The sequence below is a fragment of the Phocoena sinus genome, chromosome X (assembly GCF_008692025.1).
Source record: "Phocoena sinus isolate mPhoSin1 chromosome X, mPhoSin1.pri, whole genome shotgun sequence".
NCBI lineage: Eukaryota > Metazoa > Chordata > Mammalia > Artiodactyla > Phocoenidae > Phocoena > Phocoena sinus.
Genome location: NC_045784.1, coordinates 14662412 through 14682128, shown reverse-complemented (window position 1 = coordinate 14682128; position 19717 = coordinate 14662412). Strand labels below are relative to the sequence as shown.

The 19717-nt window shown below is 42.3% G+C and overlaps 1 protein-coding gene and 1 long non-coding RNA gene across 6 annotated transcripts in view; one reads left to right on the top strand and one right to left on the bottom strand.

The window, feature by feature from the left end:
* The window catches only part of NHS (NHS actin remodeling regulator), a 340931-nt gene that overhangs the window by 41639 nt on the left and 279575 nt on the right, over window positions 1-19717 (bottom strand). For all 4 annotated transcript variants that reach the window (XM_032618770.1, XM_032618769.1, XM_032618773.1 and 1 more), the window contains 2 exons: window positions 19149-19301; window positions 4016-4149 (listed from right to left, as the gene is read on the bottom strand). In XM_032618770.1, coding sequence (XP_032474661.1) covers window positions 4016-4149; window positions 19149-19301 — 287 coding nt within the window. The remainder of the gene's footprint in view (window positions 1-4015; window positions 4150-19148; window positions 19302-19717) is intronic.
* LOC116746983 overlaps window positions 1-19717 on the top strand; it is a 78170-nt gene that overhangs the window by 45570 nt on the left and 12883 nt on the right. The gene's annotated exons all lie outside the window — the stretch shown is intronic.

Below are 19717 nucleotides of genomic sequence, written 5' to 3'. Positions count from 1 at the left end.
GTGGTTTGGGTGTGCTTGTGAGAGGAGGTGAGCTCAGGGTCTTCCTACTCTGCCATCTTGGCCCAAATTCCCTTTGGCTGTTGTATGTTTATTTCTCCATAAGAACTTTAGTATCAATGGGTCAAACTCCATTTTTAAAAAAGCTTATTGGTAATTTTTATTGGGATTGTGTTAAACTTATAAATTTATTTAGAACTGACTTGTTTATAGTGCTGAATCATTCTATCCAAGAACAAGGGGTGTCCTTCCACTTGAGAAAGTATAATTTTGTGTCTTCTAGGAATGCTTTCAAATTTCCTAATATAGGTTCTGCACATTTGTGATAAATTAATTCCTAAGTATTTAACCTTCTTTGTTATTGCTGTAAATGGAGTTTTCTATAACACTAGGTCTTCTAATTGTCTATCCTTTGTGTAAGTGAAGGATATTGATTTTTGTGTTTTTATCCTGCTACTTATTGAATTCTTTTATTGTTGAAATTAGTTTTATAATTGATTCTCTAGAATTTTCCTGGTATAGTATCACATCATTTGCAACTAGATACAGGTTTGCTTCTTCTTTACCAATTCTTATGCCTGTAATTGATTTATTTTGTCCAACTGCATTGATTAATCCCTCTAATATAATGCTAATTAGTAGCAGATAGTGAGTATCCTTGCCTTGTTTCTGATTTTAATGGAAATGCCTCTAATGTTTCCCCATTAAGTTAGATACTGGCTTTAGGACTAAGGCATATATATTTTATCCTGTTAATGAAGTACCATTGAATTCCTATTTTCTCAAGTCTTTTTATAAAGAATAGGTCTTGAATTTTATTTAAGGCCTTTCCACCATCTGTGGAAGTAATCATATGGATTTTCCCCCTTTAGATCTATTAATATAGTATATGATACTAATAGATTTCCTAATATTGAACCAACCTTCCATTCCTGGAATAAATCCCATTTAGTCACGGTATATTAATTTCTCAGTATGATATTGTATTCTGTTTGCTCACATTTAATTTAGCATTTTTGCATCAATAATCATGAGTTGATATTGGTCTGTCCTCCCTCCCTCCCTCCCTCCCTTCCCTCCCTCCCTCCCTCCCTCCCTCCCTCCCTCCCTCCCTCCCTCCTATCTTTATCAGGTTTAGGTATCAAACCTTCAGAAAAGTTTCATAAAAGAAATGGAGAAGTTCTTCATTTTCAATGTGCTGAAACAACTTATAGAGCGTTGAGATTATCTGGACTTTGAAAGTTTAGTAGAATTCCTCTGTGAAACCATCTGGGCCTGAAATCACCTCCTTTGCCACCCTTGATGAGGGAGGACTTCCATATGGGCTTTCATTAGGAGACAGCCCTTGAATTTTCAGCTTACAGAGCTGGGATTTAAGCCTAGTTGGACCCATGGTCTTATCACTATATCACTGATACCTCAGGGACTTGGATTGCCTAATCATAATAATGATGATGATGATGTCTAATACATATTAAGTGCTTTTTATGTGTCAGGTACTGTTTACATGTATTAACACATTCAATCCTTGTTTTAAACTTATAAGGTACTATCTCTCATTATCCCCAAGACACTGAAATGGTTAACTTGTCCAGGGTCACATAGCTCGTAAATGGTAGAGCTTGGTCTTCAATTCCAGGCAGTTTGGCTTCACAGATCATGTCTTTAATGACCAAAGTACAGTATAACAGTTTATAGAATTGTGGACGAGTGTATATCAGAATCTCATTATGAATGCTTTTTTAAAGGGAGAAAAATGGTTTAACTGAAGTCTCGTAAAGGAAAGAAGAGTGGCTGTTTACGAAAACGTCTGTCTAGCAATTTGGCTACAAATTTCCTATCCCTATACCTACAGCCTTTTCTCTTGCAGCAGTATACAGCCTTTGTAAACAAAGCTTAATGTATAGAACTGTGTTCTAGTCGGAGTCAGCTCCAGGTCTGAGGGATTCAACTTGAATGGAAATCTTCCAATGACCTTGGTGACCGAAACTCAGTCAAACAAATGGAACAGTTAAAATTTCCCCAAATTACTTAGAAATACTAACTATTATTGAGATGGGTAAATTTTCTGGTTTACATAAGTATGACCTCTTATTAATGTTTGTTGGGAAAATGAAGCACACTCATTGCTATTCATTATTTTAAGCTTTTTCCTATAGTCTTATTTTGGTATTTAGACATTATTAAAAATTATGCAGATTAAGACAAAGGGTAATATTTTTATGTCATTTCTGTAAATGCTTAACATTCTTCTCTCCCCCCGCCCCCCGCCAAGAAAGCCAGCTTAATGAGCCACAAAACATATTATAATGAATGGGAAAAATATTTTTAGCATTTTTATGCAGAAAATGCCTCATTAAAAGCAAATGCTGCAGCAAGCAGATTTGAGCTTAATAGGAACTTTTGTCGAGCAGGGCTTTTATGACAAATCACTAGCATGTTGTAACTGCTCTATATAAAGACCCAGAAAGCCATAAGAGACTCTTGCCTTCCTTTCTTATCCCTGGGCTGCATTGCAGCAGTATGGTGAGTTTGACATGGCACTTAGTAGACACTTGATGAGCCTGAGGGACATGAAACCTACTGTCCAGCCACGAGTCGGAAAAATGTGTACTGTTCAATATCACTCACTGTTCTATCTGGATATATCATGAGAGTCATTTAGATGAAATCTGTTCTCAGCTTGGTGTCTGGCATCATGTGACCCAAATATTTTGCATCTAATTTGCATATTGTAAAGCCATAAGGGTACAGGGTTTATAATTATATATACAACCTTAATTTCAAATAAAAACCTCAACTTCTACCTACACTATTGTAACTTCTTTAGACTTAGGGCCTCAAACTGGCATGACAAGGGTGCAGGGGTCTACCCATTCAGGCAGGCTGTGTAGGCTGATTTGGTCACAGAAACCATAGTCTCTCACCTCAGTGGTGCCCTACTCAGAGGCACAAAGGGCTCACCTGTCCCCACTGAGCCCTCAGAAGGCACACCTGGGGTAATGGTGTTTCCAGGTATTCTGAGCTGGTCTCAGCTTCATCATCTCTGATCCATACTTGGGGGCTTGAGCTGAGTTACAGCCACACCCACCCAGGCAAGGCTGACATCACCAGTGGTGATGACATCACTCTGGTAACTGGTTACTCAGAAGAGCACCCTCCCTTATAGAATGGGGGAAGCATGAAATTACGAGATGATTCATCCTCAAATGGTAATTTTTCACATCATGTAAGTTCTTTCTCAGTTCACCCTACCTAGTCAGCCACACGATCGCCTGACTAGTAATAATAGTAGTGGTTGCAGCAGTTAACATTTACTGAGGTCTTACTCTATGTTGGGCATTGTGCTAAGTTCTTTCCATGCCTTATTTCATTTAAGCCTCAAACCCTATAAGCTAGTTACTGTTAATATCCCCATATTACAGATGAGGGAACTGAGCACAAGGAAGGTAAATAACCTGCCCTAAATCTTGCAGCTTGTGTGCAGAAGAATTAGGATTTGAAGCAATTTTTCCCCTGATTTTATTTTATTTATTTTTTATTGAAGGATGGTTGATTTACAATATTATGTTAGTTTCGGTTATACAACACAGTGATTCAGTTTCATATTTTTTTTCTTCAGATTCTTTTCCATTATAGGTTATTACAAAATATTGAAAAGAGTTCCCTGTGCTATGCAATAAATCCTTGTTGTTTATCTTTTTTATATATAGTGGTGTGTATCTGCTAATCCAATATTCCTAATTTCCCTGATTTTAGAGTCCTTAACTATTATTGCTTTACTGCATTGTGCAGCCAATTACACTTTTTAAAAAAAATCTGTATCCCCACTCTGTTCCCCCAAAGAGAGGCATTCCTTTCAGGAATGAAAGGGGAAAAATTCAGTTTTCAAATGCCCATGATTAGCTCTTTCAGGCAGCCCAGTCTCCTTCAGTAGGAGGAGTGAAACTGACGCCCAAGACCCGCTCATACTTCCCGCCGAGCAGGTACAGGGCTGCCGCCTGGCCATCAAGCTCACCGTTAAGAAGTGCCGGTCCTTAAGTTCGCGTCTTCTCTGGCTGTGAGCTGGGGGGTAGGCGGGCAGTGGAGGAGCTACTACGGAAAGGGGTGCAGCAGCTCTCTGCTCGCGGCGATCGCTCCGGCTCCGGTGTTCTGGGGGCAGAAAAAGCGATAATACAGAAACATACTTGGCATTTTCAATTTCTCTTTCCCCCTTGGGAGGATGAGCAAAAGGCTTGAAAAAAGTGGGTTTTTGCTAATCCAGCTCATTTGTATACCAAATAAGCTTTTCAGAATGGTTCTGAACTAAACTTTCACTTCACATGAAGTTGGACACCTACATTTCAGTGGGTCCATCTCATAATCATTGTACAAGATGGTTCGCTCTAAGTTTGGAAAAAGTAGTATATTTCTCAACATGCCTCGTTTCAAAACAACATGAGCAAAAAAAAAAAAAAAAAAAAAAAACTATAACAATGGTGCAAGATCTGCTGACATCAGTCCTGGAGTGGACCTTAGGCACAGACACACCAGAGCCTCCCAGGGTGGTAGCGACAGATGCTCACAGCCATCCAGTGGGTGATGGTGCCAGCTCACATTGGCTCAGGGGCCCGGATTGCTATGTGTTCAGGAATTTTGCAGGCCAGTTTTTAAACTGTTGGTAGCTTGAAATAGGCTACGGTGGGAGTATATATATCACAGAAACTGGAGAGTCCTACACATCAGGGCCTTATTCATTTATTTCTTTATTACATTTTTTAAAAACAGAGCCTGTGGCCTGAACACCGTTGTACCCATCTACGCTCTGTCACCCACAACACTCAGATGGCTTTCAAATCCTGTGTTCCTAAGAAAGTAAAGAAATCCCAATGGTGACAGTGGTCTGATTTAGGAAGAAAGGTACTTCTGGGAAAAACCAAGAAATTTCCATGTGTGCGATGAAGTGGTCCTGACTCATTGACAAGAATCACTGAGACATCAAGAGCACAGCTTAGCTTTCTGGGTGTCTCAGTGAGCCCCAGAGCACGTCCTACCCAACATACTGGCCACACCAAAGGCTTCCCTGCCTGCCAAAACCCAGCCCACACTCATGCCTAGGGCCTGAAATCTCGTGACTCCCACCCAATATGACCAAGGTAGAAATTTGTGCAGCAGATGTCTTAATCTGTCTTGTGTTGTTTAAAGTTGCCATTACTCAGCACGTCTGCGATAATAATTATGATACCCAATATTTATTGAGCAATCGCCATGCATCAAAGATGCTTTGCAAAAGCTTTTAGGTGCGTTATCTTGACAACTGCACGAAGTAGGCACTGATAGTGTCCCTCTCCTGCAGATGCCTAAACCAATCAGGGAGGCTAAGTCATTGCCGAGCTGTCAGTGGTACACACTTGGCCCCAGGGCTCTGCTCTTGACCACTTCTTGACCTGTAAGCTCTAGAAGGTCCAAACACACCTCGCTAATCAGAGCAAGACTGCTGGGATTTGATAGTATTTGATTATAATTACATTTTATCACATTCTAATTCTTTGGACGTTGATAATATAGAATATTTGGCTACTCATAAGACACTAATTCGTTTACCCGTGTTAGGAAACAGCTAACTACACTGACCCTCTCAGGTGGCGTCAGAGGCCCTTCCTCTGAAGGCCCTGTAGTGCCAGTGGCCATTTCATCTCTCTCATTGTATTGATAAACATCAGGATCTCTCTATATGTCTGCCTCTTTTGTAGAAGGCTGCCCCTGGACAACAGAGATTATATTCAGCTTTCTGTTGCAGTGCCCTGCTGTGCCTGTGATACAGTGGGTTCTCAATAAATGTTTGTGGAGTGACTGAAAGGAAGAACAAATTAATGCTTTCGTTAAGGTCTGCTTTTGTAACAGTAGAATGTACTTTAAAGCCCTACCTTTCCCATGGGCTGTGTAGTTAGTTAGTGCCCTCGCTGTGCCCTTGCTGTTAGGTCGTTCTCTGGTCCTGTTGCCTATTTACACTGGCTGCCCTAATGCTGGCCTCTTTCCTCTTTGCTGTAGTCAGTGTGCTGTACTCTAAACCAGTACCTGAGCACTCTTGAGCCTTCTGATTTCTGTCCATGTCTGACTGGCCTGGCTGTGGGCCTCCCTGCCTCAACTGCCGACTTTGTCTGTGTCAGGAAAATGTGGCAGTATTTCTCACCTACCTTTGCTTAGGATTCTTTTTTTTTTTTTTTTTTAATCTGGCTCCTTAATTAATTAATTTATTTTTGGCTGTGTTGGGTCTTAGTTTCTGTGCGAGGGCTTCTCTAGTTGTGGCAAGCGGGGGCCACTCTTCATCGCGGTGCACGGGCCTCTCACTATCGCGGCCTCTCGTTGCAGAGCACAGGCTCCAGATGCGCAGGCTCAGTAGTTGTGGCTCACGGCTCTAGTTGCTCCGCGGCATGTGGGATCTTCCCAGACCAGGACTCGAACCCGTGTCCCCTGCATTAGTAGGCAGATTCTCAACCACTGCGCCACCAGGGAAGCCCTGCTTGGGATTCTTTAGACAAATGTTGACTCCCATTCACAACCAGAGAAAAGTCCTCAACCCCACATAGGTGGTCTTTGCTAAACTGCCACCATAGCCATTGTTCATCAGGAAGACTTAAAAATAAATTATATAGTTGATTTACAATATTGTGGGACTTCCCTGGTGGGGCAGTGGTTAAGAATTTGCCTGCCAATAAAGGGTTCACGGGTTCGAGCCCTGGTCCGGGAAGATTCCACATGCCACAGAGCAGCCAAGCCTGCGAGCCACAACTACTGAAGCCCACGCTCCACAACAAGAGAAGCCACCGCAATGAGAAGCCCGTGCACCGCAACAAAGAGTAGCCCCCGCTCGCCGCAACTGGAGACAAGCCTGCACGCAGCAATGAAGACCCAATGCAGCGAAAAATAAATTAATTAAGGAAAAAAACCGATGGAATACAATACTGTGTTAGTTTCAGGCATACAGCTTCAGATTCTTTTCCAATATAGGTTATTACAAGATGCTGAATATAGTTCCCTGTGCTATACAGTAAATCCTTGTTGTTTATCTATTTTATATATAGTGCTGTGTATCTGTTAATCCCATACTCCTGATTTATCCCTCCGCCTCCCCTTTCCCCTTTGGTAACCATAAGTTTGTTTTCTATGTCTATGAGTCTGTTTCTGTTTGGTCAATAAATGAATTTGTATTTTTTTTTTTAGATTCCACACATAAGTGATATCATATAATATTTGTCTTTCTCTGTCTGACTTACTTGGTATGATAATCTCTAGGTCCATCCATGTTGCTGCAAATGGCAATATTTCATTCTTTTTTAGTGCCGAGTAATATTCCATTGTATATACACCACATCTTCTTTATCCATTCATCTATTGATGGACTCTCAGGTTGCTTCTATGTCTTGGCTGTTGTAAATAGTGCTGCAATGAACATAGCAGTGCATGTATCTTTTTGAATTATAGTTGTGTCTAGGTATATGCCCAGGAGTGGGTTTGCTGGATCATATGGTAACTCTATTTTTAGTTTTTTAAGGAACCTCCATACTGTTCTCCATAGTGGCTGCACCAATTTACATTCCACCAACGGCATAGGAGGGTTCCCTGTTCTCCACACCATCTCCAGCATTTATTATTTTTAGACTTTTTGATGATGGCCATTCTGACTGGTGTGAGGTGATAACTCCTTGTAGTTTTAATTTGCATTTTCCCAATAATTAGCGATGTTGAGCATTTTTTCATGTGCCTGTTGGCCAACTGTATGTCGTCTTTGGAGAAATGTCTATTTAGGTCTTCCCAGTTATTGATTGGGTTGTTTGTTTGTTTTTTGATACTGAGTTGTATGAGGTGTCTGTATATTTTGGAAATTAAGCCCTTGTCGTTCTCATCGTTTGCAAATATTTTTTCCCAGTCTGCAGGTTGTCTTTTCATTTTGTTTATGGTTTGCTTTGCTGTGAAAAAGCCTGTAAGTTTGACTAGGTTCCATTTATTTATTTTTGCGTTTACTTCTTTTACCTTGGGAGACTGATCTAGGAAAACATTACTACAATTTATGTCCGAGAATGTTTTGCCTATGTTCTCTTCCAGGAGTTTTATGGTGTCATATCTTATGTTTAAGTCTTTAAGCCATTTTAGGTTTATTTTTGTGTATGGTGTGAGGTTGTGTTCTAACTTCACTGATTTACATGAGGCTGTCCAGCTTTCCCAACACCACTTGCTGAAGGGACTGTCTTTTCTCCACTGTATATTCTTGCCTCCTTTGTTGAAGATTAATTGACTGTAGGTGTGTGGGTTTATTTCTGGGATCTCTATTCTGTTCTTTTGATCTATATGTCTGTTTTTGTACCAATACCATGCTGTTTGGATTACTGTAGCTTTGCAGTATTGTCTGAAATCTGGGAGGGTTATGCCTCCAGCTTTGTTCTTTTCCCTCAGAGTTGCCTTGGCAATTCTTGGTCTTTTGTAGTTCCATATAAATTTTAGGATTCTGTGTTCTAGCTCTGTGAAAAATATCACGGGTAATTTGATAGAGATCATGTGGAATCTGTAGATTGCTTTGGGTAGTATGGCTGTTTTAACAATATTAATTATTCCAATCCAAGAGCATGGGATAGCTTTCCATTTCTTCGTATCATTTTCAGTTTCCTTTATCAGTGTTTTATAGTTCTCAGCGTATAGGTCTTTCATCTCTTTGGTTAGGTTTTATTTATTTATTTAAATTTATTTTATTTTATCTTTTTGGCTGCTTTGGGTCTTCATTGCTGCGTGTGGGCTTTCTCTAGTTGCGGCGAGCGGGGGCTACTCTTTGTTGCAGTGCACGGGCTTCTCATCGCGGTGGCCTCTCTTGTTGCAGAGCACAGGCTCTAGGTGTGCAGGCTTCAGTAGTTGTGGCATGGGGGCTCAGCAGTTGTGGCACACAGGCTCTAGAGCGCAGCCTCAGTGGTTGTGGCGCACGGGCTTAGTTGCTCCGCGGCATGTGGGATCTTCCCAGGCCAGGGCTCGAACCCGTGTCCCCTGCGTTGGCAGGTGGATTCTTAACCACTGTGCCACCAGGGAAGCCCTTTGCACAATTGCAAACGGGATTGTTTTTTTACTTTCTCTTTCTGATATTTCATTGTTAGTATAAAGAAATGCAACAGATTTCTGTATATTGATCTTGTATCCTGCTACCTTGCTGAATTCATTTATTCTAACAGTTTTTGTGTGGAGTCTTTAGGGTCTTCTATATAGAGTGTCATGTCATCTGCGTACAATAACAATTTTATCTCTTCCCTTCCAATTTGGATACCTTTTATTTCTTTTTCTTGTCTGACTGCTGTGGCTAGGACTTCCAATACTGTGTTGAATAGAAGCGGTGAGAGTGGGCATCCTTATCTTGTTCCAGAATTTAGTGGGAAGGATTTCACCTTTTCACTGTTGAGTATTATATGCGCTGTGGGTTTGTTGTAAATGGATTTTATTATGTTGAGATATGATCCCTCTATACCTGCTTTGGTGAGAATTTTTATCATGAATGGATGTTGAATTTTATCAAATGCTTTTTCTGCATCTATTGAGATGATCATGTTGTTTTTGTCTTTTCTTTTGTTGATACGGTGTATCATGTTGATTGATTTGTGTATGTTGAACCATCCTTGTGACCTTGGAATGAATCCAACTTGATCATGGTGTATGATCCTTCTTATGTGTTGTTGGATTCAGTTTGCTAATATTTTGTTGAGGAATTTTCCATCTATATTCATCAAAGATACTGACCTGTGATTTTGTTTTTTTGTAGTATCGTTGTCTGGTTTTGGTATAAGGGTGATGGATAGTGGCTTCATAGAATGATTTTGGGAGTGTTCCCTCCTCTTCAGTCGTTTGGAATAGTTTGAGAAAGATAGGTATGAGTTCTTCTTTTTGTTTGGTAGAATTCCCCAGTGAAGCCATCTGGTCCTAGACTTTTGTTTGCAGGGAGGTTTGTTGTTGTTGTTGTTGTTGTTGTTTTATACAGATTCTATTTTACTTCTAGTGATCGGGCTGTTCAAATTATCTGTTTCTTTTTGATTCAGTTTTGGCAGGCTGTATGTTTCTAGAAACTTGTCAGTTTCTTCTAGGTTGTCCATTTTGTTGGCATATAAACTGTTCATGGTTTTTTTCTTAAGATTTTTTGTGCTTCTGCGGTATTGGTTGTTGTTTCTCTTTCATTTCTTATTTTGTTTATTTGGGTCCTCTCTCTTTTGTTCTTGGTGAGCCTGGCTAGAGGTTCATCGATTTTGTTTTACCCTTTCAAAAAACAGCTCTTGGTTTTATTGACTTTTTTATTATTTGTAATTCTATTTTATTTATTTCCTCTCTGATCTTTATTTCCTTCCGTCTGCTGACTTTAGGTTTTGTATGTTCTTTTCTAATCCTTTTAGGTGGAAGGTTAGGTTGTTTGAGATTTTTCTTATTTTTTGAGGAAAACGTGTATTGCTGGAAGCTTCTCTCTCAGGACTGCATCCCATAGATTTCGGATGGCTGTGGGCTTTGTGTGTGTTTGTGTGTGTGTGTGTGTGTGTGTGTGTGTGTGTGTGTGTGTGTGGTACGCGGGCCTCTCACTGTTGTGGCCTCTCCCGTTGCGGAGCACAGGCTCAGCGGCCATGGTTCACGGGCCTAGCCGCTCCGCGGCATGTGGTATCTTCCTGGACTGGGGCACGAACCCACGTCCCCTGCATTGGCAGGTGGAATCTCAACCACTGCGCCACCAGGGAAGCCCATGTGTTTTTATTTTCCTTTGTCTTGAGGTATTTTTAAAAATTTTCTCTTTGATTTAATTGTTGACTCATTTTTTTTAGTAGCATGTTGTTTAGTCTCTATGTAATCATTTTTTTCTCATTTTTCTTTCTGTGTTTGATTTCTAGTTTCATGCCATTGTGGTCAGAGAAGATGCTTGAGGTAATTTCTTTTCTCTTAAATTTGTTGAGGCTTGTTCTGTGTCTTAGTATGTGGTCTACCCTAGAGAATGTTCCATGTGTACTTGAAAAGAGTGTGTATTTTGGTTTTCTTGGATGTAGTGTCCTGTAGATATCAATTAAGTCTGTTGTAATGTGTAATTTAGAGTCTCTGTTGCCTTATTGATTTTCTGTTTGGAAGATCTGTCCATTGATGTCAGTGGGGTGTTAAAATCTCCTGCTACTATCGTATTCCCATCAGTTTCTCCTTTTATGTCTGTTAGTATTTGTTTCATGTATTTAGGTGCTCCTATATTGCATACATATACGTTAATGAGTGTAATATCATCCTCTTCTTATATTGATCCTTTTATCATTAATACAGGGTCCTTCTTTGTCTTTATTCATGGCCTTTGTTTTAAAGTCTATTTTTTCTGATATGAGTATCGCTACCCTCGCTTTCTTGTCATTTCCATTTGCATGAAATATCTTTTTCCATCCCCTCACTTTCAATCTATGCATGTCTTTAACCCTACAGTGGGTCTCTTATAGGCAGCAGATTGTAGGTTCTTGTTTTACTATCCAATCTGCCAATCTGTGTCTTTTTATCAGAGCATTTAGTCTATTGACATTTAAAGTAATTATTGATAAGTATGTATTTATTGCCATTTTAAACCTTGTTTTCCAGTTGATTTTGTATTTCTTCTTTGTTCCTTCTTTTTGTTTTTCCTTTTGTAGTTTTATGGTTTTCTTTTGTATTATGCTTGAGTTCCTTTCTTTCTGGCTTTTGTGAGACCACTGTATGTTTTTAATTTGTGGTTACCCTGGTTTTCAAGTATGTTAAACCGTAACTGTATCTTCTTGCCTTAGACTGATAGTCGTGTAAGCTCAAACACATTCTAAAAAAACGACATATTCTTTCTCCCCTCTCCCACATTATGTGATTCTGATGTCCTCTTTTACGTCTTCATGTTTATCCTTTTGTTGTTCCTTATAGTTATAATTGCTTTCACAAATTTTTTGATTGTTTTAAAGTTTATGTACTGGCTTATTTAAGTGATCTTCAGTCCTTTTATATATTTGCCTTTCCTGTTCTGATTTTCCCTTTCCTATAGATTCTTGCTTCTTTTCTGTTTAGAGGAGACCTTTCAATATTTCTTTTAGGATAGGCTTAGTATTTCTATATTCTTCTTTTTTTAACTTTTTATTTTATACTGGAGTATAGTTGATTAACAATGTTGTGTTAGCTCCAGGTATACAGCAAAATGATTTAGTTATACATATGCACGTATCTATTCTTTATCAAATTCTTTTCCCATTTAGGTTGTTACATAATATTGAGCAGAGTCCCCTGTTTTACACAGTAGGTCCTTGTTGGTTATCCATTTTAAGTATAGCAGTGTGTACATGTCCATCCCAAACTCCCTGACTAGCCACCCTTGCCCTGGAACCATAAGTTTGTTCTCTAAGTCTGTGAGTCTGTTTTGATTTCTTAAATAAGTACATTTGTATCATTTTTTTTTTAAGATTCTGCATATAAGCAATATCATATGATATCTATCTCACTTTTTCTGTCTGACTTCCTTCAGTCAGTATGACACTCTCTGGGTCCATCCATGTTGCTGCAGATGGCATTATTTCATTCTTTTTAATGGCTGAGTAATATTCCATTGTATATATACACCACATCTTCTTTATGCATTCCTCTGTTGATGGACATTTAGGTTGCTTGCGTGTCTTGGCTATTGTCAGTGCTGCAATGAACATTGGGGTGCACGTATCCTCTCAGACCATGTTTTTCTCTGGATATATGCCCAGGAGTGGGATTGCAGGATCATACGGTAGGTCTATTTTTAGTTTTTTAAGGAACCTCCATACTCTGCTCCATAGTGGCTGTACCAATTTACATTCCCATCAGCAGTGTAGGAGGGTTCCCTTTTCTCCACACCCTCTCCAGCATTTACTGTTTCTGGATTTTTTGATGATAGCCACTCTGACTGGTGTGAGGTGATATCTCAATGCAGTTTTTTTTAATTATTATTTACTAATTTTTACAGATTTATTTTTGGCTGTGTTGGGTCTTCGTTGCTGCTCACAGGCTTCCTCTAGTTGCGGCGAGTAGGGGCTACTCTTTGTTGCAGTGCGCGGGCTTCTCATTGCGGTGGCTTCTCTTGAGAGCACAGGCTCTAGGCACGCGGGTTTCAGCAGTTGCAGCATGCAGGCTCAGTAGTTGTGGCACGCGGGCTCTAGAGCACAGGCTCATCGGTTGTGGCGCATGGGCTTAGGTGCTCCATGGCATGCGGGATATTCCCGGACCAGGGATCGAACCCGTGTCCCCTGCACTGGCAGGTGGATTCTCAGCCACTGTGCCACCAGGGAAGCCCTCAATGTAGTTTTGATTTGCATTTCTCTAATAATTAGTGATGTTGAATATCTTTTCATGAGTATTGCCGTGTTGCTGTATTCTTTTAGTTTTTTGCTCGTCTGAGAAGTTCTTTCTCCCTCCTTCTATTCTGAATGATAATCTTGCTGGGCAGAGTATCCGAGGTTGCAGGTTTTTTCCTTTCAGAACTTTGAATGTATCTTGCCACTCCCTTCTGGCCTGCAAAGTTTCTGTAGAGAAGTCAGCTGATAGCCTTATGATATTCCCTTGTAAATGACTCTGTTTTTCTCTTGCTGCCTTTAGAATCCTCTCTTTATTTTTCACTTTTGCCATTTTAATTACGTGTCTTGGTGTGGATCAGTTTGGGTTCATCTTGTTTGGGATGGTCTGTGATTCCTGTACCTGGATATCTGTTTCCTTCTTTAGGTTTGGGAAGTTTTCAGCCAGAATTTCTTCAGGTACATTTTCGATCCCTTTTTCTCTTTCTTCTTCTCCTGGAATCCGTATTATGTGCACACTTTATATTATCCCATGGATCTCGTATGTTGCTTTCACTTTTTTTTTTTCACTTGTCTTTCTGTTTGCTGTTCTGATTGGGTGGTTTGTGTTATTTTATCTTCCAGATGACTTATTCATTCTGCTACTTAGACTTATTTAAGTCTGCTGTTTACTGACTTTAGCTCGGTTTTTAGCTTGGCAATTGAGTTGTCTAATTTTGACTGGCTCCTGTTCGTGGTTTCTATTGAATAGTTCCTTGTTACAGTGATCTACATTTCTATCAGTAGTGTTTCTTAGGTTCTTTAGCATTTTTATTACCTCCTTTTTGAACTCAGGGCCTGGTAGACTGGCGAGGCTTGTTTCATCGTTCTCTCAGGGGATTTCTCTTATTCTTTTAAATTGGGAGTAGTTCCTCTGCATTTTCGTTTTACTTATATTTCTCTAACTCCACGAATTTAGGAGAAACAGTTATCTGCTGTGGTCTTGAAAGGCGGTTTTTATGTGGGAGTGTGCTGGGGTAGACTGTGTGAGTCCATTATTTTTGGCGTGAGGGCTCTATTTGGTATGGATGTCTGCCACATCTTTCCTCAGCATGTGCTGGCCACTGTTCCCCCTTGATGGGGGGTGTGTTTGGTGTTGTGCTGGCCAGAGCCTGCACTGTATGTCGGGTGGGGCCTCGTCTTTGCTTTGTGGTTGTCACAGCCCTGTCAGGGGCAGGGAGGCCCTGAGATCTGGTTCTCAGCTGCAGTGTGAGGTAGGCGGGACCGGAGCACTCCCTCTGGGAGCCGCTGTGCGTTCCTCCTCAGGAGCTGTCCGCCAGGACCTGTGACTCTGTGAGGCCTCCTGCCACCCGGTGTGCACACCCACAAGATCCGCTGCTGCTGGTGCCGCCCTGAGACCCGTCTCGGCTGTGGGAGCGCTGATAATTGGCTCGAGCGTCAGCCTTGCCTTTGAAGTGTGCAGGTTCACAAAGCATGAGCTCCCAAGGCCTGCCGGAGCTGCGCCCCGTGGTGGGAGTGCTGATAATTGGCTCTGGCGTCAGCCCCGGTACGTGCGTGCTCCCAAAGTCTGGTGTGGCTGGAGCCGCACCCCCGCAGCGAGCACACTGACAGTGAGGCATCTATGGTGGACCCGTACCCGGCCCTTCATGCGTCGATAATGGGGTCCTTTGGCGGACCTGTGCCCTGTGCTGTGTGCAGCCCCAGTTACAGCCCAGACCACACTCCAGGCTCTTCAGGATGTCTCTGCGCAGCCAAAGCAAGTCCTCTTCCCGTGTCTGTCTGTCCACTGAAGCCTGAGTTTCAGCACCCACGAGCTGTGCATACCAGCAGGCACGCATCTCAGGCCGGGAAGTGTGGCAGCACGGCAGCTGTCAGCCGGTCCCTCTGTATCTTGCTTGGCAGCAAGTCGGCCCGGGCACACTCCTCTCTTGCAAATTCCAGGCCCCTGCAGCTCCCTTGTCCTGGCGGACCTTCCCGCCAGCGAAGGAGGTTCCCAGGGTGAGGGAACCCTTCCTCTTTCACAGCTCCCTTCCAGGGGTGCAGGTCCCATCCTGATTCCTTCTTTTTTTTCTGTCCTTTCGTCCTACCCGGTTATGTGGGGATCTTTCTTGCAGCTTTGGTTGTATGAGATCTTTTGACAGCTTTCAGCTGGTATCCTGTGAGAGTCGTTCCCGGTGAAGCTGTATTTTTTTATGTATTTGTAGGGGGGAAAGTGAGCTCCACGTCCTACTCTGCCAGCTTGATCTCCCTTCCAAGAGGTCTTTTTGAGATAAATGTCTTCCGTGTTAAAGTGCCCACCTCCAGCACCACCCTCATTTTTCTCTGCAAGGAAACAGTGGGCTTTTCTAAATGGGCCGTGTAAGGAAAAGCTTTTATATTCTTAAATGCATAATGAAGAGTAAAATATAGGTGTCACTAGCTAGGAAAAGGTAGAAGGAAGGGAGGAGTCTGGAGGGAGATATCAACTCAATTTCCCATTCAATTTCTCCCCTCCTGCCCTTTCATTTGCCCCAGGCCGGGAGTAGGCAGGTAGATTAATGGGTCCCTAATACTTCTTTCTGGTGGTGGTGTGAGGAGAACATTCGTCAACTAGAGCCTGAAACTGCAGTAGACTCTTGGTGCTTATTCCCTTAGACCAATGAAATTTAGACCCCAGCCCTGAAACTCGAAAGGAAAGGAAATATAAAATATAAATCTCTCTTTATCGCCTCTTAGTAATCTCTCCCTGTCTCACAAACATAAACATTGGTATCACTTCAAGCCATTATTGGCTCTGAGCATAAAGAACTGCTAAGAAAAAAAGGAAAAAAAGAGGAATCAGATTCTAAATAACTTGAAATCCATTAGGATGCTGCTTCCTCTGAGGAGCCTTCCCTGAAGCTCCATGGCATCATCAGTGCCTTTCCTCTGAGCCCCCATATCACTGTGTTGAAATTACCTGGTTACTTGCCTGTCTCCCTCAGTAGACCAGGAATTCCTTGTGGGCAAGGACCACACACTGTTGCTCTCTGAATCCTAGGTGTAGCACAGTGCCTGGCCCTCGAGAGACTTTGTTGAGGGCTTGGCTGTTGAGCAGATCTCGAAGGCAGCCAATTTCTCGGTTCTGATCTCAGTCCCCCAGCTCCCTCCTTATAGCCCCATTTCCAAAAGGAGCACGCTGCTGCTGCCACCACAGCCTGGCTTGTCTGTGCTTCATCATCCACTCCCTCCTGGTGGAAGCCAGGACATTCCAGCTGTCCAAATAGAGAACCTACAGGGAAGCTCATTTGTGAGCAAGGCCTTGTCTGATAGGTCAGTATTAGTCATGGCCACCAGATGGCAGAAGTGGTATTCTGATGAATGCACTACTAAGCTACTCTTTCTTGGACAAGTTAAAAAAAAAAAAAAAAAAAAAGTCCCTTTCTAATTTTAATTCTACACTGCATGTTTTTAATTCTGTGATGCCTATAATTCCTGTTTATGGCTCTCTGCAGTGCTATTAAAACTACTACACCCAAGATTTGCTATTGAGACAACCACAAAGCAAGCCTGTCTGTGGAGGGCAAGATGCAGCTCCTCCGTCTTCCTTACAAACCCCAGGAGGCCCCATATCCATCTCTCAGCCCCCAGGAGGAAGTTCTGAGAAAATTGATATTGGCGCTTGCTGTTCCTTAGTTCTGCTGTTAAGTCCAAAGCTGACAACACAGTGCAACGTGATAGCTTACGAGCAGCTTAATGTTATCTGGTTGAATCTGGAAAAATCTAATCAGAGATGACTTATGAATAATAATAAAGGGATAAAAATAATTATGTCTAAAGGGCTAACGTTACTCAAGCTCTCTAATGATGGGATCAGAGAAAGTATTTAGTGAGAATGATTAGATTCCTCTGTCGTCATTCTCTGCCCTCAGTACTCGACCAGTTTTCTGCAGAATTTGATTCAGTTGCGCAGACATTCATTGAGGACCTACTATTATGTCAGGGTCATGCTGAATGCTTTGAATAAAAATAATTTATGGGGATTCCATGGCGGTCCAGTGGTTAGGACTCTGTGCTCTCACTGCCGAGGGCCGGGGTTCAATCCCTGGTCAGGGAACTAAGATCCCACAAGCCGCGTGGGGTGGCCAAAAAAAAAAAAAAAAAAAAAAAAAAATAAAAAATAAAAAGGTAAAAAAAAAATTTATAAGATATCATCCTTGTCCTTGAGTTGCTCATGGACTAATGGTAGAAGACAAGCCCGTAAGTGGTTAATTAGGCTGTAAGCTTATACGCAGCACAGTGGGGCGATGCACAGGCGATTATGGCACGGGCGCCTAATCCAGGCTGCGGGGGAACAGTAAGAGTGTTAACGAAGCTTTCTGGAAGGTGGCTGGCACTAAAAATTTGGTAAAGAACTTTTCAGCCAACTATAAAATTGAAGTGAATAGTAAGAATGCCAGCGATAGGTTGAGAGGATACTGTCACCCTTCATTATAAGGGTCACAGTATCTGCTACTAATAACCAAGGGGAATTTTTAGAAACAGTTGCATTAGGGGTATTAGTAGGTTAGCTCTTTCATTAAAAGGAAAAAAAAAGACAAGGGATGGGCAAAAGGGAGGAGTCATACACGTGAGGAAGAAAAAAGCTGAAAACAACATTTGTCGTTTTATTTCTCCATCATCTTGATAGTGACATAAAAATATTTTATTTGAATTTTAATACTCTCGCAAAATACCATTCCTTAAAGGAGCATAGGGAATTTGGAACAAAGACACTGAACGTACAGACCCCATGTGTCTCCATAGCAAAAATCTAAAGGCCAAAAAAGCTGGCATGCCGACTTCTGACACCAAGGGAGGGGGCTCTGAAAAGGATGATGCCAGTTTTTAATCTCCTTGTCCTAATTAGAGTGGCTTTAAGGCACCGAAAAGTAACCAGTGGAAGAGGAGGCTGTATCTTCTACCTTGAATGCTGTGTGCCTATCTCCGGCTTTCTCGGGACTGTGAGAGAACTAGAACTATTTATTTCCCTAGGACACAGTGTATGGTGCGGAGGAAAAGAGCTCTGGCTGGCGGGGGTGGGGGCGGGGTCTGGGTCCTGGCACTGTACCTAACCTGCTGCATGTGACCCTCAGCAAGTGTCCTGACCTCTGTAGGGCTCCATGTGCTCTGCTGCAGAATGGACCAGATCACTGGTTCTCAACAGCAGCAGAAGAAACCCCCTGGGGAAGGTTCTGGTTGGTTGTTAGATGATTGGGCTGGAGCCAAGGATGACAGCCATCCTACAACGCATAGTACAGTCCTGAACACTGAAACAGTGCCCCAGGTCCCACAGATAGCCCGCCAGAATTTCTTGTAAGGGAAAAGCCTAGAACCTACTTCTGAGTCAAAACTAATTCTCTTTTAATTAAAATCCAGAGGGTTTTTTTTTTTTTTTTTTTTTTTTGCTCACGTATAATATGTGCTGAATGCACCAGTTTCTATGGTTGTGTCCTCCTGCCCCCTGACTCTTTCATTTCTCTGTGCTTTGTGTTCAGAACGACCTCTGTCTTTACTTAATCCAAACCTACTTTTGATAGGCACAAACATCTGACTTCTTCATTATGTCTTCTAGTGCAGCTGTGCCTGGGCATTTGCATATTGCAAATATCATTATTATAAATAATTTTCCTTTTAAGTTCTCTTTATTATCATATTCAGGCCATAATGCTATTTTTAGTTACATCAATAGGCAGGTTATATTACCCATGAATTTCACTTCAGGGTAGAAAACGGGAGCATTTCAAAGTACTCGCTATTAACAAGGGGAGGTATCGGGACCGAGGGGACAGAAAACAACCCCTTGATGGTACGAGCTCCAAGTTCTCTCCCCGAAATGCCCACAAGCCCGAGATCAGTCACCTCTGCGCAGGGCTTGCAGGCTCTGCCGGGCGTGGCGGTGCAGCTCCTCCACGCAGGGCGGCCTGGTGGCCGGGAGGAAGATGTTTCTCTGCTGGTGCCACGGTGCACGGTAGTACACGCTCAGCTTGCTCTCGATGTCCAGGTTGGAGACAGCTGCAAGACAAAAGAGGAAAACAGGGCATTATCCATCCGAAGCTTTCAGTTGTGCATTTGGCAGACCCTGGGGCGGGACAGGGGTGGAGTCTGGGTGGAGTGGAGCAGAAATCCAGACTGCTGCATTCACAAGAGGAGCTTGCTTACGGCTGGAGGAAGGTCTGAAGTTTACGATACAGATAGGATAGATACAGATAGGGCCCCCAAGCCAAGGGGTGGGAGACCCCGGGACACCAACCATCTGTCTGCGACCAGCCAGTTTCCTCTCTACACCCTCACTTCTCACTGTCTGACACGGTTGTTCGTGAACCTGGACAAGCCCCTGGCCAGCCATGCTTCAGGGTGGGGTGAGGGCCTGCCTTCCAAGAAGGCAGAGAAGAGCCTCAGGAGTGAGCGGAAAAGCTTGCCCCAGCTCC